The sequence below is a fragment of the Cololabis saira genome, chromosome 19 (assembly GCF_033807715.1).
Source record: "Cololabis saira isolate AMF1-May2022 chromosome 19, fColSai1.1, whole genome shotgun sequence".
NCBI classification, from domain to species: domain Eukaryota; kingdom Metazoa; phylum Chordata; class Actinopteri; order Beloniformes; family Belonidae; genus Cololabis; species Cololabis saira.
Genome location: NC_084605.1, coordinates 10,602,752 through 10,627,466, shown reverse-complemented (window position 1 = coordinate 10,627,466; position 24,715 = coordinate 10,602,752). Strand labels below are relative to the sequence as shown.

General features: G+C 38.1%; 2 protein-coding genes across 2 annotated transcripts in view; one reads left to right on the top strand and one right to left on the bottom strand.

Annotated features, from left to right (window-relative positions):
• LOC133419802 (ataxin-2-like protein) overlaps positions 1-12,430 on the top strand; it is a 21,146-nt gene extending 8,716 nt beyond the window's left edge. Inside the window, exons 9-23 of the mRNA XM_061709223.1 lie at positions 834-1,285; positions 2,232-2,318; positions 2,418-2,531; positions 2,777-2,857; positions 3,744-3,805; positions 3,899-4,248; positions 5,041-5,110; positions 5,331-5,465; positions 5,702-5,765; positions 8,020-8,201; positions 8,367-8,505; positions 9,608-9,717; positions 11,163-11,342; positions 11,482-11,650; positions 11,762-12,430. Of these exons, the coding sequence (XP_061565207.1) occupies positions 834-1,285; positions 2,232-2,318; positions 2,418-2,531; positions 2,777-2,857; positions 3,744-3,805; positions 3,899-4,248; positions 5,041-5,110; positions 5,331-5,465; positions 5,702-5,765; positions 8,020-8,201; positions 8,367-8,505; positions 9,608-9,717; positions 11,163-11,342; positions 11,482-11,650; positions 11,762-11,811 (2,245 nt within the window). The 3' untranslated portion in view covers positions 11,812-12,430. The remainder of the gene's footprint in view (positions 1-833; positions 1,286-2,231; positions 2,319-2,417; positions 2,532-2,776; positions 2,858-3,743; positions 3,806-3,898; positions 4,249-5,040; positions 5,111-5,330; positions 5,466-5,701; positions 5,766-8,019; positions 8,202-8,366; positions 8,506-9,607; positions 9,718-11,162; positions 11,343-11,481; positions 11,651-11,761) is intronic.
• adprh (ADP-ribosylarginine hydrolase) lies at positions 12,363-24,715 on the bottom strand. Its single transcript, XM_061709224.1, has 8 exons — positions 24,453-24,715; positions 21,065-21,179; positions 20,844-20,952; positions 19,675-19,773; positions 19,495-19,600; positions 19,074-19,340; positions 16,074-16,288; positions 12,363-13,085 (listed from the first exon to the last, which is right to left on the bottom strand). The coding sequence occupies exons 1-8, from the start codon at positions 24,458-24,460 to the stop codon at positions 12,937-12,939; spliced, it is 1,068 nt and encodes a 355-aa protein (XP_061565208.1). The 5' UTR covers positions 24,461-24,715; the 3' UTR covers positions 12,363-12,936.

Genomic DNA, 24,715 nt, shown 5'->3' with positions numbered 1-24,715 from the left:
TCTCTGTCACTCCAAACGAAAGACTCTTGTCACTACCTGATGTGAGTCGCTACCCAATTTGAGTCACACATGCGCAGTCGCGTCCAACAACAGGAAATGTTATGCTATATAAGGGTATTGATGCAAAAAATCTTTATATTATTTTTAGCAAGCATAGCTAAGCATGATAATAAAAATCATAGCCAAATTACCTTTCAAGATGTAATTACTCATAGAACGAGTAATCTTCGATTTGTCAGCTTTTCCCAAACTGGGATGGAACTTTCCGGATTCCATGTAGGCATGGAGATGATGGAAAACATTAAAGTCGCTCATTTTAATCAATAATCGGGTAATGACAACACTACTTCTCCACTGAAATGCACATGTTGGACGCGACTGCGCATGCGTGACTCAAATCGGGTAGCGGACTCACATCAGGTAGTGACAACTCTCGTTCATCTTGGAAGTAACTGGAAGTTACTCGTGTCATTTGTTGATGTTTTTTTCTAGGATTCTGATTGGCTAGCATGACTTTATCTTCTCGTTACACTGCCCCCTTTAGGTTTGGCTGCTCATAGCACCTTAACAGCGTATTTATGCGAGTTCGTGTAAATTATGTTATTTTTCAAAACGTAGAGGGGGAAATATCCGTTTTTGTAAATACCCAGCTATGTGTAAACGTGGCCTCAAACTACCAGAATTAAATGTTTTCAATTGTATTAAACTAGTGAATTCAAGTTTAAGAGCAATCTTTGAAACTGAACTAGTTTCCATCACATTTCTATGTAGCCGCCGTTTTGATCGTGTTTTAATGTCAGCCACATGTTTTTCATGGACTGTTTCCCTGTCAGGGAGGGCAAGTACATTCCATTACCTCAGCGTCAAAGGGACATGAACCGGGAGCGAGCTGAGAGAGGTCCTGGTGGGCCTCCGCCACACGCTCGTCTAGGTGGAGGTTACCGCTCCACCCCTCCATCCTCTTCATCCTCGGCCCCCAGGCCCCCACTGCCTTCTGCTGCTGGAGCCCAGCCTGGAGTCTCCCCGTCAGAGAGAAACAGCCCCTTATCAGGTCGAGGTGGGGCCTATTCTTCCCACCAGCCACAGGGAAGCCCTAGCCCCGGCCCAGGCTCTGGTCACGCAAGCCCATATACACCTGCCTCTCCTGCCGGACCAGCACCCGCCCCGGCCTCTGCTTCTGCAGCCAACTCTCCAGCCAGCCCCCCTGCTCCACATGGCCATGCCGTTCCTCATTCCCATTCTCACCCACACTCGCTTTCTGATGCTGGCAGACCTGTTAATGGAGGTGAGTTTTGTGTCAGGGTATTGTGTAGATCAGGGGTGTCAAACTCATTTTGCTTGGCGGGCCGAATTTGACCAATTTTTTTCTCGCGGGCCGCACGCTCAAAATAACAAAAACGGTGCGGAAATGTTTTTTCTCTAATTCTTTTTTTTTTTTTTTACTTTTATCTAATCCAATATATGTTTAGTTAATTTTAAAGGAAATATGCACTTTGTTTACACTCTAATTATGTAAAATATATTTCTTCAGGATCTTTTCTTGAAATTTCTCGTTTTTTTTTTTTTTTTTCAAATTATGTAAGATACTTTTAATATCATTTTACAAAGATAAACAGAAACAAGTATGTTTATTTTTATATTTTGCCTTTTTATAGGAAATTTAATTAAAAGAAAAATCTTTCTTTCTTACTCCGAGAGTGTTTCTTTGTGATTTAGAGATTTTTCCACTACAATTAAGTGTATTTATTTTTAAAAATTGGCACGGATATTTACGCCAGTGTGCCGAAAAAGTCAGCACTTCTCTTTTAACTGTTTTACTTTGTCACTATCCTCGTACTCAAAACTGAAATTCTCCAAATAAATATCTTCTATCATCTTTTTTAGCAGTGATATTTTTCCTGCGAAAACATATAATAGTAGTCAGTTAATAAAAATAAACGACCGTCTACAAAGAAATATAATCGGCAAATGCATTCTAGAAAACTGAAAAAATGTCAAACTGCTCTCTTTGTGGAATAGCGATGGATTTGTAGAAGAAATATAATATCGGATATGCTGCGATTCATGGCAATTATTTATGCCTTCCTTTTTAGTAAATTAACATTTCGGTTTTTTGCGTTGGAAACTTCTCTCGGGCCGCATAAAAATCTCTCTCGGGCCGCACATTTGACACCCCTGGTGTAGATGCTATAGAACTTCTACATTTTTCTGAGATATTTTGTGCCTCTCAGTCTCTGCGAGAACATCTCCTAAAGCTCAAAGACCTCCACAGTCAAGCAGGACGAACCGCACCCCGAACTCACACCCTTCATCCACAGGTATAGTCATCAGTGATGTTCAAATTCATTCTCAAATTGTGTTAATTGTTACAAAAAAATGTGCATAAAATCTAATGTGTAAAATCTGTATTCTTGCAGCTGCTCGTTCCCCTAAATCAGGCTCATCCCAGGACACGCCTTATTTGGACACTTCATCTGTCTCCTTGCCTGCCCAGAAGACAACTGGTCCTGCCCCTCTCTTCCCAGTAGATGGTATTTTCTCACCTTTTATCTCTAACCTTTTTTCGGTTTTTGCCCCTTTAGTCAAGGAAATGTTGTTGGATTTGCCCACTCCCTTTTTTTTTTTTTTTTTGTAAGGATAACTAAAGTTTTCTTTTGTAGCTCCAAGCTAACATTCAAGTTAAAACCTTTAGCATTCTAAGAGCCATAAAACATATTTGAGGACTGAATTAATACAGTGCTGCAGATGTTTGATTTCATTTGTGTTGTCGTTGCAGTGAACGAGATCCTCGGTGCAGCTGCAAAAGAGCGATCTACAGAGAGCCCAAGCAGCACAGAGGACAGCAAGTCTAGTAAAGGTGCGTGTGTTCCTAAAATAGTTGAATCGTAGTGTTTAAATGATGGAAATATTATTTGTATACATATATTACAGTGTGCACCTCGTATGGGTTTTCTGTAGGGCTGCAGCTATAGAATATTTTGGTAATCGAGTATTCCATCGATTAATTGGGAAAAAAACTTACTTTTGCTTAATTAAAGCCCAATTATAAAAATAAATATAAAACAAGAAAGATCACTTAATAAAAACAACTAATTTGTTTCCTTTTATAAGAATAATTTACATTTATTTACATATAGAAACTAGTTAACCATTTTCCAATAAAATGACTTCAAACTTAACATTTCCTGAGACATAAAATTAAATAAAAATGAAATTGTTTCGAAGTTATAAGTATCAAAAATAAAAAATATTTTTAAACACTGCCTTTTAAATGGTGAAAGTTCACATTCAGAACCAATACGTTTAAACAGAAATGCTTGGCTGTGGACCGGGACTTGGAACAAGAGTCCTACACAATGTGGGCCGAGACCTCAATATGTAATTTAAAATGATTCCACACCCTCGACATTTTCCGTCTCTTCCTCTTATTACTTTTGCTTTGCTGCGTTTACTCATTGTCACTGTTTTGGTCTCGGCGTCTGTACATCAAAACAACAAACACACACGTTATGAAAAGCCCGCCGCTGTTTTCTTCCGCTTCATAGGGGACGCATACCTGTAAGCGCATTGTCACACTAAAAAGAATCCATGAGCTTTAAATCTATTTTTTAATTATACAAGGTTTCAGGGCAGAGGAAATTCCTCTGTCATTTTTTGTAATCCAGTTACTTGGGGAATCGTTGCAGCCCTAGTTTGCCATTTAATTTCAGTATTCAGGGTTTTTTTTTCTGTCTTGATTTCAGCTCCCTCAATTCAGCAAAGATCACAGATTGAAGAGCTGCGGAAATTTGGCAAAGAATTCAGGGTAAGGGTCTTTTTGTAAAGCTGTCTCTTAGTGAGGCATTAAATTATACAAACATTGAAATGTGACAAATGTCTCCCGCTACTTGTTTTCCAGCTCCAGCCGAGTGGAAGCGGCCATAGCTCTCCCAGCTCTCCGGCAGCAGCAACACCTCCCTCCATCGGTGAGGCCACCCATTCTGGCTCTGTAAAATCCTCTTCATCAGACGCTCACCCGGCTTCAGAGCCCAAGACTCAGCCTCCAGCTCCCAGTCCTTCTCAGCCCCAACCTCAGCCCTCACCAGCTCCAAGTGAAGACCCAACAAAGGATGCTGCAACCACCCCAGGTCCTGCAGCGGCCACAACACCCCTTTCAGATAGGCAGTCACCAGCCACCCCTCAGCCTGCCAGGACCCCAGGAAGTGAGGATTCAAGGTCCGACTCAGAGCGACCAGAAGGAGTGGCAGAGTACGTTCTGAAAAGGATTATTTTGGATTGTAAACTATAATTTTGTTGATACAGGACTGTCTCAGAAAATTTGAATATTGGGATTTTCTGTAATGCAATTACAAAAATGTCATACATTCTGGATTCATTACAAATCAACTGAAATATTGCAAGCCTTTTATTATTTTAATATTGCTGATCATGGCTTATATACTATCTAAAAAAAATTGAATATTCTGGGAATCTTAATCTTAAACTGTAAGACATAATCAGCAATATTTGTATTTGTATTTATTTATTTAGCACAATTTAAAAAAAAATAGTTTAAGGAGGGAACGAAGCCCAGAGGGCTTGTACAGAGTTCCACCCCCGTCATCTACTGTAAACAGAAAATTAAATGTACAAACATAGGATATCTCTTATTATAAACATGAAAAGAAAACAAAGATACATAATAGAGAATACATTGAAAAATTAGGACATGAGATGTTTTTTCAGCAATTTTTTGAAGGATATAAATGACAATGTGGACCTCAGAGACATATCTAAATTGTTCCAGAGTTTAGGGCCTCTAAATGAAATATTAAACTGATGAAAAGATGTTCGACAGAAGGGTAAATGTTAATATTAAAATAATAAAAGGCTTGCAATATTTCAGTTGATTCGTAATGAATCCAGAATGTATGACATTTTTGTTTTTTTTTAATTGCATTACAGAAAATAAAGAACTTTATCACAATATTCAAATTTTCTGAGACAGTCCTGTATATTGTCGTAATTATTTTTGACTGACATTGTTTGTGTAACTTGCAGCCAAGTGAAGAAATCAACTTTAAATCCAAACGCTAAAGAATTCAACCCTGTCAAACTTCCAATACCCATGGTAAGCTGGTTTATTCCCCAAAAATAAGTTGGTGTACCTTTTGTGACACTATGTACATCTTATAGTTGATATTGGTATCATTTCACTTATTGAAATAAGATGTTAATTTAGAAAAGGAAAGTACACTCATCTATATTTATTACCTCAACGTACATCTTTAACGTGTAAGAGACCTGCTCAAGAGACTTATTAGATTTATTTACCCACTTGTATCAAACAGGCAAAGCCCAACACTGCACCCACTCCTCCTCGGCCGACTCCACCAAGCCCAGTCGTTCTGCAGCATCCAGGCGGGCAGGCACAACTCTTCAACGCTCCCTACCTCTCCTATGTCTCACAGATCCACTCTGTGCAGGTTTGTCAGCAAAAACTTAGCTTGTTTGTGCCTGTAAAATAAGAGTAAACGCCTGGATACATGAATTTTAATAGTATCAGTCTCTGAAAAGAAACTCATGTTTCTTTCGGGCAACAGCTAACAATTGAATCCATTGATCATAGTGAAAAAGCTTTGTTTAAGGATATCTTCATTATCTTATTGTAGAAGCTCTGCTTGGGTTGACCTGCTCTTTTTTCTTCTTCTTCTTCTTTCAGCCCCCACCCATGTATCAGTACACCATGTCCACAGTGAGCCAGGGAAAATACCCCAGGACCAAAGGTAAATGCAGAATTTGTCTTTTCAGTGCTGTTATACAGGGATTAAAGTTCTCCGTCTCTAGACGGATTTCCGTCAATTGGAAAATTAGGGAAAAAAAAGAGAACAAAAAACATTTGCACGTGCGTTTTGTTGTGGTACAGTTTAGACTATCCAATGAAATCATGTTGGGCATTAAACTGACGCTGTTGTAAACCAATAAAGCTAGCCAGAGCCTTGGTATTAGACAATCAGAAACAGAGGAGGGTGGGATCGCCCCGCCCTCAGGGAAGACTGACTTGTACCAGTAGTCACGTCATTTAATTCACACATGCGCGTGGTGTGAAACTATCAAACAATGAACACGGCGTCGAAGAGCAGCGGTAGCGTTAACAAAGCGCTGGTTTTAACAACTCCCGAACTAAATTAAGTTTTCTTTGGAAAGAGGGGTCACTAAGAACCGGGGACACTGCGTTTCTTTGCCCCGCCCGCCTCTGCTGCCCTCGTGAACAAAACAAACATGTCGAAGCGGCCGCCTGAGAAACCAGCGCAGAAAATACAGAACCACGGGTTACTCCGTACAGACAGCGGGCTGAGAAGGACTGTTAATGCTGGAAATTACTTGCTGTTTGAGTCTGTGTTTATGCTGCCATATGCGTTAATCCGCTCACACAGACAACCAGCTGCGTTGTAAACGGACCTCGCTCGCGCAGCACGCGAGGAGAGTGCGTCGTACTGTAATACAAAATTACGATTATTACACCTACTACAGACGTTGCCGTTAAAGTAAATTTCAAAACGTTATATAAGTTCAATGAAGTTCATATTATCTATATTTACTATAGCTTGTTTGGTTTCTTCTGTTATCGGACACAGTTTGTCATGACATACCTGGAAAAATGCCTGATGCTTCATGGCAAGCTGTGTGTCTGGTGACAGAATAAATTATACAACCTAAAATTAAGTGTTTACTGCATGAGCTGTTTCAATTTCCTTCTTTTTTGCACTTTAAATGGATATTGAAAGACCCATTTGAGTTATTTAATTTTAGTTATTTCACAATAATTAATGTGAAATTATTATTTCACTAGTTATTTTACAGTCATATAATTCAGGCAACAGTTCAAAAAAACATTTTTGATAACACTAACCCACATCAATATCGGATCGAATCAACTGGTGATAAAAAAACAGAAAACAGAAGGGCTAATACAGCATTTAACTTTTTTAGTTGAAACCTTTGGGAAGCGACCGCACGGCAGAAAAGGGGCCATTCTTAAAGTGTGGATGTACCATGGATGGTAGGGGAATATGAACTGGCCTGGAAAAAATGTTCAGTCAAAAATATTTTTTTTGCTTTAATCCCTGTGTTATATTTGATTTCCAATAATTTACAAACTTGGAAACTGTGTAGCCTCCCCTCTATATATAGCAATAAACAGTACTCGAGTTGTAAAAGAAAATCAGGGGGGATGGTGGATTTTATCATATGGGGACAGATAATTTGTGCTGATAACAAATAATATAATATATTACAAATAATAGCACTGACCAAAACACCTGCAGAAATACTGCAAGAATGACATAGCAGCAGTTAAATGCAGCCTTCTGTAAGCTTTAAATATCCACTGGGTTTACATCAAATACATCAAAACACAACAATAAAAAAACAGTTTTCTGAACTTATCAATATGATTCTGTCCTTCACAGGATAAGTAAAATGGATCACTGCAAAAACTCAAAATCTTAACAAGAATATTTGTCTTATTTCCAGTTAAAATGTCCCATTTTAGTAAAAAGAAATCTCATTACACTTAAAACAAGACTCATCACTGGAAAAAACAACAATTTTCACCTGTTTCAAGTAGATTTTCACTTGAAATAGGTAGAAAAATCTGCCAGTGGAACAAGATCTTTTTGCTTGTAATAAGAAGATAAATCTTGTCCCACTGGCAGATTTTTCTACTTATTTCAAGTGAAAATTTACTTGAAACAGGTGCAAATTGTCAAATAAGTTATTTTTCTGGTGATGACTCTAAATGTTGAAATAGCAGTAAAACCACATTAATTGATGAAATGACATAAGGGATGGAAAGGGGGGATGGCAGTTTTACAGGGGGGATGATTTGGACTGTTTTTATTTCAGGGGGGATGCCATCCCCCCTCAACTCGAGTACTGGCAATAAAATACCACTTGAATGTAAAAGTGAAAAGATTACCAATGGATTGAAGTGTAGCTTACTCTTACCATGTTTTGAAAACGCCCTTCTCTCACCAGGCTCTGTTGTAGCTCCCAGACCCGATCATGGAACATCAGGACAGCAAATGCTGCAAGCTGCAGCATCAGCAGCCGGGGCCCCTCTGGTGGCGTCACCCTACCCTCAGTCTTACCTTCAATACAACCCACAGCAGTACGGTCAGCAGCAGGTCCTCCAGGCCATGACACCCTACCCTGGACAGGTACAACATTTACACTTCTCTTGTTTTCCATTATTCTGCTATTACAAGGCAAGCACAATGTTTTACGTTTGCAGATTAAACAGACTGTTTTGGATGGACGGACATAGTTGGCTGATATGTGAAATAACTAATATCCTTCTCTCTCTCTCTCCCTGACCTCTACAGCCCATGTACTCCATGTTACAGAGTGGGGCTAGGATGATAAGTCAAGGTGGTGGTCCTCATCCACAGGCCCTTGGACCAGGAGGCCCCCAGTTCCCTGCACAGGGAGATGGATCTCAAGGACCACAGCAAGGCATTTATGGTGAGTAATAGGGGTGTAACGATACACTAATCTCACGATAGGGTACGATACACGATATTGAGGTCACGATAACGATACGATATTATAGCAGTATTTTTTTAACAACCTTGAATGAGGAACATATGACTGGAAAAATTGGTCTTTTATTTGAAAGACACAAAATACAAAACAATGCTGTACGTTTGCCCTATTGTTACAGTTTGTAATTCTTTATAACTGTTTAAGTTTTAAAGAGAAAGCCAGGCCAACCATTTTCCACAAACTGAACTAAAAGTAAATGTCAGGTTTGCATTATGCATCTTCAGTTTCATACAAGTACAAATATTTTGCCACAAACTGAATAGTTTCTCTCATGTATGATTTGACTTTTTTCTTTTCCAGAAATGTAACGACTAAAATTAAATAAAAGTAAATAAATACATTTTTACATCATAAAAAAGATTGATTCATGCTCACCTTATAAGTGTAAGAGGAGATTTATTTTTGTTAAGAAGGTTATTTTGGTAATTCAGGGTTCATTATTTTATAAATATATTCTTTATATTCTGTAAATCAGGGACTATAATGACACTAGTCAGTTTATCTGTAGTGATTAGTCTGTTTTAGATTGGGCGGAGTGATACGCCACAGTACGGCACTAGGTGCTGTGTTGATGTTCTAAAATCCTACACTGTTGAGGGACATTAAAGTACACTGGAACTCAGCAGAAGTTGTCCCCGTGTTTATCCTACTAACAAGGTTTAATTTAATAAGGTAAGGCTTAACTCTACACCAGCCTTACATAAGTAAAGGTTCAGAGCTCAAAACGGTACTAGTTTCTTCTGAGCGTAGTAAGATTTTGGTCCGCGGGTCGAGGCGCGGTCGTCACGCGTGGTCGGATACGCGTTACTAGTCAATACAATAGATTAATATTAATAACCCAATATCGCGATACAGTTTGTCACCTCCACGACACGTTTCGTGACGTTTTTGCATCGCGAAATTTCGTGGCACGATATATATTGTTACACCCCTAGTGAGTAATGGATGTGAAGATCAAAATATTTCAATAAAAGGGAGTGCTTTTCAAACAAAGTTAACACAATCTCTTTTCCCTCTGTAGCTCCACAGTCATTCACCCACCACTCTGGTGCCGTGCATCAGCCTCAGCCCTCCAGTACTCCCACAGGCAACCAGCCACCACCCCAGCATGCAGCTCCAAGCCCCGGACAGGTACGGTTCTCACTGCTGAAGCCCACACCACACTGCTGCTTACATCATCATTTTGACATCCAAATAAATGTCTGTTTCACACTTTGATTTCGTCTTTAGTAGCTGAAGTTATTTCAGTACCATTACCTTCATGTGAATGCTGTACAGCCCACTGTGCAGGATGATGAATTATATTTATTTGTCAGTGAAATTACCAAATAAAAAGTAGCGTATTTATGTATTTAATCTGATACTGTTGCAAAAAACCTTTTTATTTGATACATTTGGAAATGATGATGCCAAGTTAAGTGCGGTAAGAACACTGGCTTTGGTGTTACTTTGGAGAAGAAGCTCACATTCTGCCAAAGCCTCAGGATTAGGGCTGGGTATCGATTCAAATGTCAAGAATCGATTCGATTCCGATTCTTAATATTCAGAATCGATTATCATGATTCGATCTTGATTTGGCTTAGTGTTATTTAAAATGTTTTTTGAGCTGTTGCCTGAAGTATATGACTGTAAAATAACTAGTGAAATAATAATTTCACAATAATTATTGTGAAATAACTAAGAAATAAATAACTTAAACAGGCCTTTCAATATCCATTTAAAGTGCAAAAAAGAAAGAAATTGCAACAGTTCATGCAGTAAACAAATCATTTTAGCTTATCTAATTTATTCTGTCACCACGCACACATATTGCCATGAAGCACCTGGCATTTTTCAGAAGTGTCATGACAAACTGTGTGTCCGACTACTGGGATTAAAGTTCACCTGGCGAAAATGATGGGAAAAAAAAAAAAAAAAGATCAATCTTTAGACATAAGAATCGATTTTTAGGAATTAATATGAGAATCGATTTAGAATCGGAAAATCGATTTTTTTTCAACACAGGCCTACTCAGGATTCAGTTCCGACTGTTGGTCACAACTGTTTTTAATTGTACTGCTATTTCCTTGCAGAATGCCCAGTCAGGCCCATGTTCGGTCTATTTTGGTTTTTAATTTTTGAGAATTTGGTTTTTAGCATTTTTTTTTTTAAATGTAACCCCAAAACAGTATATAAAGTAATGAAATATAGACAATTTATGCAATTATAACCTAACACTTTAATGTTTTCATACCTTTAAACATATTTAAAGGCAAAAACATGGCACCAGTTATTCTCGTGTCCAACAAAGCATTCCTTTTTTGGGGATAAACAAAAAAATAACCAAGAGTTGTAATGTAATGATGAAAAAAAAAAAAAAATACATAAATAAATAAAAGAAAATTAAAAAAAAAAAAAAATTCCCCCAAAACAATTTAAAAAAATAATCGATCTTTAGACATAAGAATCGATTTTTAGGAAATAATATGAGAATCGATTTAGAATCGGAAATTTTTTTTTTCAACACAGGCCTACTCAGGATTCAGCTCTGACTGTTGGTCACAGCTGTTTTTAATTGTACTGCTATCTCCTTGCAGAATGCCCAGTCAGGCCCACAACCCCAGTCCTTGTACCACTCGGGTCCGTTATCAGCGCCCACACCGCCCAACATGCCCCCCGGCCACACATCTCCACAAGGCTCCTACCCAATTCAGGGCTACAGCATCCACAGCCACCAGGGCATCCCATCTGCTTACCCCCTGGGGCAGATAGCACAGGTATGGCTCCAATGTTCTACTGTCCAAACAGAAAAGCTTTTATATGTGCTATTCAGTCACACTTAATGTGGTTGTGAACTTTTATTTATTTTTTTATTCTGATATAAACTTTTCCATCTGTATTTCCCACCTTAAACAGGCCCATGTACAAGGAGCAATGTCAGCTCCTCACCACTCAGGGAGCCACGGACAGCCCCAGTTAGTGATGTTACAGCCTTCTCAGCAGGGTCCTGGAGGAGTGCCACAGCACCCACAACATGGACCTCAACAAGGAGCACACCAGCACTTTTACATAGGACACCCACAAGGTTGGAGACAACGCACAGGAAGCCCCTTTGTTTAGACACATGAAAAAGAGATGAATCTGACTCTTCTTTATGTATGAGCATTACAGTCTCTGATTTGTTTCCCTTCCACAGCGATGCAGGTACAAACACATCCTGCCCCTTTCCATCAGCAAGGAAACTAAAACTCTGCCTCCATGACAACCCAAACTGGAATTTAGACCCAGGAAAACAAAACTCATAAAAAAAAAAAACTGACAAGTTATTCAAAGGAGAGAAGGAGATGAAATTCTCACAGCACCTTATTTTTCTGCTGTAATATTGTTCATCAGTACAACCTCGGTGTGAGGCCCGGATGAGGACCTTTTTTAACGCCAACAATGAAGATGAGAGGACAGTACCCCTCCTGCTGCTGTGCTCTTCCCTCCAAGCTTATTATTTTTGAGACATAAGGCACCTTGTTGGGCAAGCCAGAGAGTGAAGAGCAGACAAAACAGCAGACTCTTATCTTGCAAAAAATGTTTTTAGCCATGTGAGGTTTTGTAAGTACCACGAAACAAATGAGAAACTCAGACTGTCATGATTTTCTCATGAATACAGCTTGAAAGGAGGGATGTGAAAATCAGAGGGTATTTTTTAGCAATTTTTTAAACTCAATCCAGTAGTTGAATGCCCCTCCCCCCCGCCCCCCTTCTCTCCTGTAGGAAAATATAATTAATAAATAAAAAATGGACAAGACAAAAAAAAGTTTAAAAAATAAAAAAATGCAATGGCCAAAAAATAAAGTTTTCAACTCAACTAAGACACGCTTGTAAAATTTATTGTGCTGCCAATATTGTATACAGTATTCCTGGTTGCTTCACATATGAGGGGAAATGTTTTTCATTAGCAGAACATTCAATTTGAAGCTCACACTATTTGTTTCTATCTCTGGTTTACAAAATGAAGTAATTTTCTCCTGGGGAAGTGTTTGCAGTCGCTTCATATTGTCATTAGCTTGGTTTCTTTTGCCCAGTGGAATGAGGAGATGTTAATTTGAAAGTGTCACTAGGGGGAACTCTACACACAGGTCTTGAATGCCTTCATCATGAGGAACACTGTCCTTGTGGCAGAAATGACTCTGGGTTAGTGGGACAGTATTTCCCCTTCAGGCAGGTATGAAAACACACGTGGCTCAATGAAAACATTCTAGATTAATGCGCTACTGAGCATGCCCGCTAGTTCTACGTCAATGTGTCAGCGTGGCCTAGTTTTCTTCACTGCAGCATGCTGGGATGGCTCAGTCCCGATCACAGGCCGTCAACGCCTCGTCAGTGCGACAGGGCATATAGCTGCTCGGCACAGCGCTCCAGGCGGTCCCGGTATTCCAGGTTGCTGTAGTTGCCTTCAGGGACTTCCTTGGTGCCGTAAAGGAGACCCCAACAGCAGCCGGCAATCACAGCAGTGCTGTCGCTGTCGCCTAGGCAGGATCAGAGAGAGACGGGTGCTTTGTGAGCATTAAAATGTACAGGAAATGTATGATTGTGCAAATGATCAGAGCTTTTTGAAAGGAAGTCTTTAAAAAAAAAAAAAAAAGAAATCTGTATTCAGTATTACATCAAAATGGGTACACAGGTACATTTTCCAGCCTTAATTCACCCACTGTGGCAGGGCTGTCAATTGTGTCAAACGGACTTAATTCTGCTGTCAATAGTGAAACTAAGTAAATCATAGTTTGTTTTTTTTTCTCATTAGTTTTGCATTACATTTTTGCTGTGTTTGCAGAGGTTTGTCTTCAACCCAGGAAAGAATTCCTTGTCTGGTCGAGACCATGTTATTTAAATTACAATTTATGAAGTGTACACTGGGCTCTCATCTACATAACTGCCAATTTGTTGTGACCTCGTGGCCTTTATATACAGGACTGTCTCAGAAAATTAGAATATTGTGCTAAAGTTCTTTATTTTCTGTTATGCAATTTAAAAAAAAAAAAAAAAAAAAAAAAAAAAAAAAAAAAAAAAAAAAAATTACATACATTCTAGATTCATTACAAATCAACTGAAATATTGCAAGCCTTTTATTATTTTAATATTGCTGATTATGGTTTACAGTTTAAGATTCCCAGAATATTCTAATTTTTTGAGATAAGATATTTGAGTTTTCTTAAGCTGTAAGCCATGATCAGCAATATTAAAATAATAAAAGGCTTACAATATTTCAGTTGATTTGTAATGAATCCAGAATGTTTGACATTTTTTGTTTTTGTAATTGCATTACAGAAAATCACAATATTCTAATTTTCTGAGACAGTCCTGTATAGTGTGCTTGCAGCTGTCTCTACAACTGAGTATAATTGGGCCCTTAGAATTTTGACCTTTACTCCATGTGGCTTAAAATGTCTGCAGATGAGCTGGATGTTAAAAGAAAAAAAAAAAAAATCTGCTCAAATCAAATGGACTGTCTAGAGAAATGTTACAGCTTAATACTAGAGAAGGAACGAGGCTGAGGAGGAAGACATTTACAGTCATAAAAAAAAAAATACACCAGTTCTACAAACAAATAATAATCGTCATGTGTGGATATGTTTTTCTGCTCTTTATTCTTTTACTACATTTGAATTATTTCATAAAACGTGTAATATGGGGGAAAAGACTAAAGTACAATCCTACTACTTCAATAGGAGTTAAGAAAAGTAGGAGCCACAAAATAATAATAAAGGTGAAAAACATCAGAGCTGCAAGTTCAAACTTGGGTCAGTGTGAAATGTCCAGAGAAAATGAGGGTGAAAGAAAAAAAGAGGTATTTTACAGGCCTCAGTGTGTCAAATGTTACAAATCATGACGGTGTGTTTAAAAAGTGCAGAAGTATGGCTTGTTTGGGATGGCTGCCGGGAGGAAGCCTCTGATCCAAAACCACTGTGACAGCACAGCTTAGGTTTGCAAAGATGCGTCTGAACAAACCACCAAACGTAGGTGGTGATGTTATTTGGACAGACAAACGAACTAAAGGGACAATGTTCGGTCATTACGCACGACGCCCCCTTTGGTGAAATCCAAACACTGCTAATCAGCACAAACTCATGCAAAGCTGTCGGGTCCAATGATGGAGGTGTTTGGGTTCCTGACAGTCCCCGAGTCCAGCATGAACTCCTCTGTGGAACAAAGTAGACCAAAGTGGGATGTGAGCCCATCTGTCCGACAGCTGGCCGGACACCGGGTCATGCAACAGGATAATGGTGCCAGGCCCTGAAGCTGATCTAGAACAGATGTGTTGAAAGTCTGGAGGTGTTCTCACACCCCGACAAAATCAAGACAGTAACCCTGATTACAATGCTGGAGGTGAGAGAGCTGTGCATATAAAGAAAAGTCATTTTAATTTGGCAATCTCAACAAACTGTGGCAACAATGTGAAGAAAAGGGTGCTAAAATTCTTCTACAACAATTAGAGATGGATATCAGCCAGAGAGTGACTACTCCCGGTTCTCAGAACTATATTATCATCAGGTGGACACAGATTTTGCATTTGGGCTTTGTTTTTTTTTTATTTTGCGGTTTAATTTACCTATTTTGAGGACTGTTTAATCCAAGTGATTTTATTTTTTGTCCTGATCAGAGGTGTCAAACGCATTCACATGCATTACTCAGGTAGAAGTATAGATACTAGAGTTTAAAAATACTCCTGTAGAAGTTGAAGTATCAACTCAAGTTTTTTACTCAAGTAAAAGTATAAAAGTACTGGTTTCAAAACTACTTAAAGTATAAAAGTAAAAGTAATGTAAGGGGGAAAAAGCCATTAAGGACAAAAGCCATTGAAAATGAATGAATCTTAGTATAATGCAAATATATTAAAGAACCATATATGTGTACTATTGAGCATTAACATGTGTTTCAGAGAGCAGGAGATATGATGACTAGTTGCCTATAAGTATTGTAATGGTGCAAAAAGTCAAACTTCAGAGGCATGTTATCATTTATCCTAACCTTAATTGGAATGTACATCCAAGTTTAGTTGCAGGAATTTGAGGGAACGGATGTAAGAACAAAACTGGACAAGAACATCTGAAACAACCACAACCAAATTCACTCTATCCGGATGGAGCAATTTAACTGGATAGTTTTTTTTAAAGGCCGAAATGAAATAGAGTAACGAGGCTGTTTTTAAAATGTAAGGAGTAAAAAGTACAGATAATTGTGTTAAAATGTAAGGAGTAAAAGTAAAAAGTCGTCTGAAAAATAATTACTCCAGTGAAGTATAGATAACCAAAATTTCTACTTAAGTAAGGTAATGAAGTATTTGTACTTTGTTACTTGACACCTCTGGTCCTGATACATAACATCGTACAACTGAGAGCGTGTACCTTCTTTTTCATGTGACTGCTGGTTTAAAAGGTATTTAAATGAACGCTGTGGTGGGAATAAAGTGAAAGCGGCACTCCGCTCCAGGACAGTGTCTTGATTGGACGACTGACCTCCATGGAAGCCCGCTCTGCTCATCAGCTCCTCCCAGTCCGATCCCGCTCCCAGCAAGGCGTCCAGTGCGATCATGGGAGCGTCGTGGCCGCTCCGCCCTGCCCAGCCCGACAGGCTGAAGCTCTTGTACTCCTCATCTCGCTCAGCTGGACCGAAGGCAGAAGGCCAGATCACAGGCCCCGCTCCGTTGGAGATGCCTCTCACATCCAGGTACCTGTGGACAAAGATGGGGGTTTTCTAGCCATCCAAGGAAAAACATACATTATTTTTCAGTCGCACTAATTATTTGTAAAGATTAGGGCTGGGCGATATATCGAGATTTTAATATATATCGATATATTTTCAAACGCGATATGGTACGAGACAATATCGTTTATATCGATTACATTTTTTTTTTTTTTTTTTATGATTTTGATATAGCTTATTTTGTGACAAATTGACTTGAATGTTTTATTTGAGATTTGCACAAATGTTTTGTTATTTGCACAACTGTCAACCTCAGTGGAAAAGTCTGCCTGTTACTGTCTACGTTGTATTAATTACAGTGTATTTTAATTTAATTGTTATGCAGGAAAGGGATATTTGTTTTATTTTATTCAAGAAGCATTTTTATTCTATATATGCAGGCAGTTTATTTTTATTTCATTTGTTTTATACATTTTGATATTGTGCAGACCTCTGTTAATAAAGGAACCTGTGTGACATTTGGCCCGAGGTTTTGTATTAAAACTGAGAAACTTCAGAAAAAAATGAAGCTAACAGAGATGCTATGCTATAATGCTTTGGGGGAAACCCCAATTATGGCGCAGAAAAAATATCGATATATATCGAGTATCGCCATTCAGCTAGAAAATATCGAGATATGACTTTTGGTCCATATCGCCCAGCCCTAGTAAAGATGTTTCCTCTGTGTTTGAGAGTAAACATATTTTTGAGTTCAGATAGCAACGTGTTATCAGCCACATCAAGAATGACATTAACCGGACGTACTCGGATGCCACCAGTGTACAGATGGCTTGTAGATTGGCAAGTAATCAATGAGTCCATCGTTCTTGTCTTTCTATCAGAATCTGTAAAGTAGAATACAAATGAGGCTCATGCTGCTGGGGTGATCTTCACCAGGGTCATTTAAGAGAGTTATGTGTTGGTCCCAAAGCTACAACAGGTTATTTGAAGCTGCTGATGATGCAAACTAGGGATGGGCTGTATGGACAAAAAAATGTATCACGATAATTTCTGGCATTTATCCCGATAACGATAAAAAAATACCAATACAAAATGTGTCAACGGGAATCTTTCTTTCTTTCTTTCTTTCTTTCTTTCTTGCTTTCTTGCTTCTTTCTTTCTTTCTTTCTTTCTTTCTTTCTTTCTTTCTTTCTTTCTTTCTTTCTTTCTTTCTTTCTTTCTTTCTTTCTTTCTTTCTTTCTTTCTTTCTTTCTTTCTTTCTTTCTTTCTTTCTTTCTTTCTTTCTTTCTTTCTTTCTTTCTTTCTTTCATGCTCCTTTCTTTCTTTCTTTCTTTCTTTCATGCTCCTTTCTTTCTTTCTTTCTTTCTTTCATGCTCCTTTCTTTCTTTCTTTCTTTCTTTCTCTTCCTTTCTTTCTTTCTTCCTTTCTTTCTTTCTTTCTTTCTTTCTTTCTTTCTTTCTTTCTTTCATGCTCCTTTCTTTCTTTCTTTCTTTCATGCTCCTTTCTTTCTCTTTCTTTCTCTTCCTTTCTTTCTTTCTTTCTTTCTTTCATGCTCCTTTCTTTCTTCCTTTCTTTCTTTCATGCTCCTTTCTTTCTCTTTCTTTCTCTTCCTTTCTTTCTTTCTTCCTTTCTTTCTTTCTTTCTTTCTTTCTTTCTTGCTCCTTTCTTTCTTTCTTTCTTTCTTTCTTTCTTTCTTTCTTTCTTTCTTTCTTTCTTTCATGCTCCTTTCTTTCTTTCTCTTTCTTTCTTTCTTTCTTTCATGCTCCTTTCTTTCTCTTTCTTTCTCTTCCTTTCTTTCTTTCTTCCTTTCTCTTCCTTTCTTTCTTTCTTTCTTTCTTTCTTTCTTTCATGCTCCTTTCTTTCTCTTCCTTTCTTTCTTTCTTTCTTTCTTGCTCCTTTCTTTCTTTCTTTCTTTCTTTCTTTCATGCTCCTTTCTTTCTCTTTCTTTCTTTCTTTCATGCTCCTTTCTTTCTCTTTCTTTCTCTTCCTTTCTTTCTTTCTTTCTTTCTTTCTTTCTTTCATGCTCCTTTCTTTCTCTTTCTTTCTTTCTTTCTTTCTTTCATGCTCCTTTCTTTCTTTCTTTCTTTCATGCTCCTTTCTTTCTCTTTCTTTCTCTTCCTTTCTTTCTTCCTTTCTTTCTTTCATGCTCCTTTCTTTCTCTTTCTTTCTCTTCCTTTCTTTCTTTCTTCCTTTCTTTCTTTCTTTCTTTCTTTCTTTCTTGCTCCTTTCTTTCTTTCTTTCTTTCTTTCTTTCTTTCTTTCTTTCTTTCTTTCTTTCTTTCATGCTCCTTTCTTTCTTTCTCTTTCTTTCTTTCTTTCTTTCATGCTCCTTTCTTTCTCTTTCTTTCTCTTCCTTTCTTTCTTTCTTCCTTTCTCTTCCTTTCTTTCTTTCTTTCTTTCTTTCTTTCTTTCATGCTCCTTTCTTTCTCTTCCTTTCTTTCTTTCTTTCTTTCTTGCTCCTTTCTTTCTTTCTTTCTTTCTTTCTTTCATGCTCCTTTCTTTCTCTTTCTTTCTTTCTTTCATGCTCCTTTCTTTCTCTTTCTTTCTCTTCCTTTCTTTCTTTCTTTCTTTCTTTCTTTCTTTCTTGCTCCTTTCTTTCTTTCTTTCTTACTTTCATGCTCCTTTCTTTCTTTCTTTCTTTCTTTCTTTCTTTCTTTCTTTCTTTCTTTCTTTCTTTCTTTCTTTCTTTCTTTCTTTCTTGGGGAATTTTTTTGACGGTTTATCATGAACAGTAAAATATCACACATTCCTAATGCAAACCTACAATTGTTGTCACATCACAGACCAGCAACGCCTGATTTCAACCACTCGTACCAAAGCCACTTGTCACAGAAGTAATTCCAGTCCCTCTCCGTCTCCTCCACGGCGAAGCCTCGGCCCTTCACGATCATCTTGGCGATAGGACACGCTTCATTAAGCAGGCCTAGACCCCACGTGTTGATCGGCTTGCGCTGGACGGCATACGCAGTGAAAAGAGCTGACGCCACGGCTCCCAGGAAGCCGGTGGGGTGAGGATGGGTCATCCTGGCCGTCTCCACGGCAACAGCCACCAATGAAAAAATGTGGTCTGGCCTAGGATACCTGTTATAGAGGAAATATTCAGGTCTTTATCTGGATTTCCTGAATTTCCCTAACGGGGTTAATAAAGTATATTGAAGATACTTAGCAGAGCTTTTCACCATGAATGGAGTTTAAGTAAGAATTGTGAGTTGGTTCGTTATTATGTGTGTTTTACCTGAGGCCAATGCACATGGACCTCATGGCTGCCCCACAGCCCGTCCCCTCAGGGTTATATGGGACTCTGTAGCCCTCTTCCTCTCCAGGCTTCAGCAGGGAAATACCTAAAAGTGTAAATTAGTTACATTGCTACTGTTGCACTGAGCAGATATGATATGAATTAAGAATAAAAACTCACCCAGAATGCTAGAGGGCCCTGGTTTCCTCCCGTCCATGTCTTTCATTCCCTCCACGTAACGAGCAGCCACCTCATGCAGGAGATCCTCCCCCACCTTTCCTTCAGGAGAGACGACATCTTATTAAAACGGCAGACTTTCAAAGACACAACTGGGGCCGGATTCACAAAACATTCTTAAGAAAAAAAATCTTCTTAAGTGTCATTTTTTTCTTAAGTTCAGTCTTAAGAAGAAAAAAGAGAAGAAGTCATATTCTCCAAAAAAGTTCTTAAGTATTTTCTCAACTTTCTTCTTAAGTTTCTTCTTAAGAAAAAACTTAAGAAAAAATGGTATTCTTGAAATAAAAGTTCTCAAATTTGTTCTTGACTTTTTTCTTAACTTTAAAACAACCTTGACCTGTCTTAAAATTTCTTCTGTGAAAAGGTAAGCCTATAATATCACCTTTTTCAACAAATTTTAGACAAGTTTAGACTAGTAGGTCATAGTTTGAGGATATACTTTGTAATTAATTACATAAAGAGCCTGTTAACTGTATGTTATCATGTTAGTTAGCGTGGTAGTTAATTATTATTAATTTTCCCCAATAGTATTTTTTTTCACACATTAATCTCATCCACCATAACCTTGAAAAGTTCCTGCATCTCTTTTTCTCCTTCTCCATGTTTAGTGAGTGACTGACGGTTAAGACCAAAACTACCTGTATAAATGTTGTTTGTTGGCGCGTGCAATGCAATGACATATTTTAGGAAGTTCTTATGTAGGAAAAATAAGAAATTCGTAAGAAATGACAGTTCTTAAGACGGTTCTTAAGAAAATATTGAGGAATTGCACTTAAGAACTTTCTTATGAATTTCTTAATTTTAGATCTTAAGACATTTCTTAAGATCGTTCTTAAGAACATATTGGTGAATCTGGCCCCTGGTCTGTAAACGAAGCTGGGCCTGTGCTGTAATCACATTAAAGGTCTAGTTAAGTTTCTTTCTCATTGTGCACGTGTCAAGAGAAGCAAATCAAGGCAAGACGGGAAATTAGAGTTAACCTTTAGCTGACGCTCTTCAAGAGGACGGTGTTACGTGATTGTTCTGATGAGGTCTGATCAATTAATTCTCATTCAAAACAAAATATGCAAACCGTGTAGAAAGAGAAGGAGAGCCTGGGATTTTGAGCTCACCTGTTGCCAGTCCCTCAGCCGTTGCCAGATGCAGCACTGTGTCGTCACTCACCGGCCAATCAGGAAGCTCAACCTTGATGTTCTTCAGACCGCCGAGCTCCTGCAGCTCCTGCAGAATCAGAAAGGGAAGAGAACGACAGTCTGAACTACATGGTACTTATCTCACATCATAAGTAATAATAAAACAACATATATGTGGGCTGTGCTGCTACCGCACTGACCTGGTGTATCGCAACTCCAGATTCATTGTACTCCCACAGCTGATTCCTGTAGCCCAGAGCATCACCAGCTCCACTGAGCAGCATGCCAGCCTTGTAGTGCTCCACTGTAGCAATTCTGCTTTCACAAAGAGATCATTCAAGACACTTTGTGACATCTTCTTGGTCCATAAATAAGTGCAACATGTGACACCAGAACAATCTCAGTTCTGCACTGTAGAGATACAAAGTTCATCCACTTTCCTACCAAAAGCTAAATGTATAGGTGCTTTGAACATTTCAACAAGTGACAACTAAAAAAATGTCTTTGGTACCATTTAATATAGTTTTCTTGATGTAAGTCCAATTCCAAAACACACCATGAAATGTAAATGAAAACAGAATGCAATCACTTGCTAAGCTCATAAACCTATGCTTTATTCACAATAGAACATAGAAAACCAGATAAATCTACAGTAGTTCTTCTTTGATGACAGCAACACATCTCTAAAGAGTAGAGACAGGGTGGTGTTTATGTTTATTCACTGTGCAGCATCCCATCTTCCTCTAAAAACAGTCCATATACATCTATGAATGGAGGAAATGTCCCACCATTGTCTGACGAGAGATGCTCAACCGGTCTGGATTGTCTTTGTTGTCATTTTAATAATTAGGCACAAAATATTTTCAGCAGGTGAAAGGTCTCTATTGCAGGTGGGTCGATGTTGCACCTGGACTCTTCTACTATTGAGCCACGCGTTAGTACTGGATGCAGTAGAGGCGGTTTAGCATCATCTAAGTAATTATCTATCTATTATCTGAGTAATTATTTTTCAGACGACTTTTTACTTTTACTCCTTACATTTTCACGCAATTATCTGTACTTTTTACTCCTTACATTTTAAAAACAGCCTCGTTACTCTATTTCATTTCGGCCTTTAAAAAAAAAACTATCCAGTTAAATTGCTCCATCCGGATAGAGTGAATTTGGTTGTGGTTGTTTCAGATGTTCTTGTCCAGTTTTGTTCTTACATCCGTTCCCTCAGATTCCTGCAACTAAACTTGGATGTACATTCCAATAAAGGTTAGGATAAATGATAACATGCCTCTGAAGTTTGACTTTTTGCACCATTACAATACTTATAGGCAACTAGTCATCATATCTCCTGCTCTCTGAAACACATGTTAATGCTCAATAGTACACATATATGCTTCTTTAATATATTTGCATTATACTAAGATGCATTCATTTTCAATGGCTTTTGTCCTTAATGGCCTTTTCCCCCTTACATTACTTTTACTTTTATACTTTAAGTAGTTTTGAAACCAGTACTTTTATACTTTTACTTGAGTAAAAAACTTGAGTTGATACTTAAACTTCTACAGGAGTATTTTTTAAACTCTAGTATCTATACTTCTACCTGAGTAATGAATGTGAATACTTTTGACACCTCTGCATACCACCAGAGGTGCAGGCTTAGAAATTCACCCTTCTGTAGTTCAATCATTAATTGGTTCCCCAAAAGAACTTTCTTCCATTTTGCCTCGGTCCATTTTTTTTTAATAAGCTTTGACAGAGAAGATGATGGAATTTCTGGAACATTGTGGCATGTAGTGTCGTCATTGTTCTTGAGTGATTTCTATTACAGAATGGTGTCTGGTTTTGCTGCCCTAGATAGATAATGGACAGGTCTTCAGTCTTACCCCCCGCGCATAGAGACTTCTCCAGATTATAGTGTAGATGAAATATTCAAAGTCTTTGCAGTATTATGCTAAGAAGCGTTATAGTGAAATTGTTTCACAAGTTCTAGTGTACTTCTCTGACGTGCTCTTTAAATACCCAATCATGTAACTGGCCTGGTGCCAGATGTGCAGCCGAACAGCTGTTACTGTATGACTTCAAGCCTCTAAAAGTCTACGTGTATGCTGAAACATACTGTATACATACAACTTCCAAAAAGATGTGTCCATGTTATAAATATTCGTATTCGTAATGATAAACATTTTTATGTAAATAGAAAAGTTGTACCCAAAATTCTGCTGTCACACACATGAATCTGATAAATTATTAGGGTTAGGATTGTTTTTATGTGAGTATGAATCTAAAAGCTGTGAGTGCAAATTCTTGTGAATACAACTCTAATTTCTACGACTACGAGTCTTCAGTGTGAACACGAATTCAAGTTTATGGGTACGAGTCGCAAAACTGTTGAAATCATAAACATACGTAGACGCCGCATCGAGTGTTCTTGCCCGCTGCTGAGATACGTCAGACTGCGCTGTAAATTAATACAAGTAAATTTGACGTATTTTCATAAAGCGCCTTTCTACAAAGAAATTTACCTTTTACGTCTTATTTATTCATTCACACACGCACTAATATACTTGGGAAACAGTTAGGCACCAAATATAATATATTTAATTTCTAAGATGGCAAAAATAATAACTTTATTGATCCCACATAGGAGTAATCCATGTTATATTAGAGAACAAGGTAGTGCCGAAAAACAATATATAGCCTATCCCCCCTCACAAAAATAAGAAAAATATATTTTCTCACCAACAAAGCATATTTTAAAATTTTCAAGTAACAAAATAACATATTTGAACAATTCTTCAGTTCTTTTATTGTCTGAAAAATGGTTCAAATGTGTTATTTTGAAAAAATTTAAATTTGTTTTGTTGATGAGAAAATATGTTTCTCTATTCTTATTTTTGTGAGGGGGGATAGACTATATATTTTTTTCGGCACTACCTTGTTCTCTATAGCTGATATAACATGAATTACTCCTATCTGGGATCAATAAAGTTCTTAATTTTGCCATCTGAGAAATTAAATATATTATATTTGGTGCCTAACTGTTTCCCAAGTATATTAGTGCGTGTGTGAATGAATAAATGAGACGTAAAAGGTAAATTTCTTTGTAGAAAGGCGCTTTGTGAAAATAAATCCATTTACTTGTATTAGTTTACAGCGCAGTCTTGCCACATCCAATATGGCGGCGACGTTGACGCCATATTGGATGTGGCAGTTGGCTCAGCACTCGATGGGGCGTCTACGTATGTTTATGATTTCAACAGTTTTTAAACTTGAATTCGTGTTCACAGTGAAGACTCGTAGTCGTAGAAATTAGAGTTGTATTCACAAGACTTTGCACTCACAGCTTTTAGATTCATACTCACATAAAAACAATCCTAACCCTAATCAGTATAATGTGTGACAGCAGAATTTTGGGTAGGCTACAACTTTTTTTATTTACATACAAATGTGTACGAATATTTATTTTTTTTTATTTATAAAAATAAATAAAAAAACAAACAAAAAACGAATAGTTATAACATGGACACATCTTTTTGGAAGTTATCTTACTCCATACAGAAAGCTCTCTCCCACCACGCAGCCGCAGCTTACCGGTCCATCGCAGCTGTTCGGGCGGTCAGTCTGGGTAGGGGACGCCGGGGGAGCGCTGTCTGCTGACAAATGCCTCACTATCAGCTAAGATAATGTTGCAAAAACACAGGAGACCATGCACCAAGAGATTACACGCTGTTTCACAAGCCAAAGTCCGCCGTCTCCACCAGAGTCCCCCGAAAATGTGAGTGCGGGCTAAAAAAAGAAGTGGAGCCGTAACATAAGTTCATAGGGCTCTTCTCCAGTTGCAATATGGGGAGCTC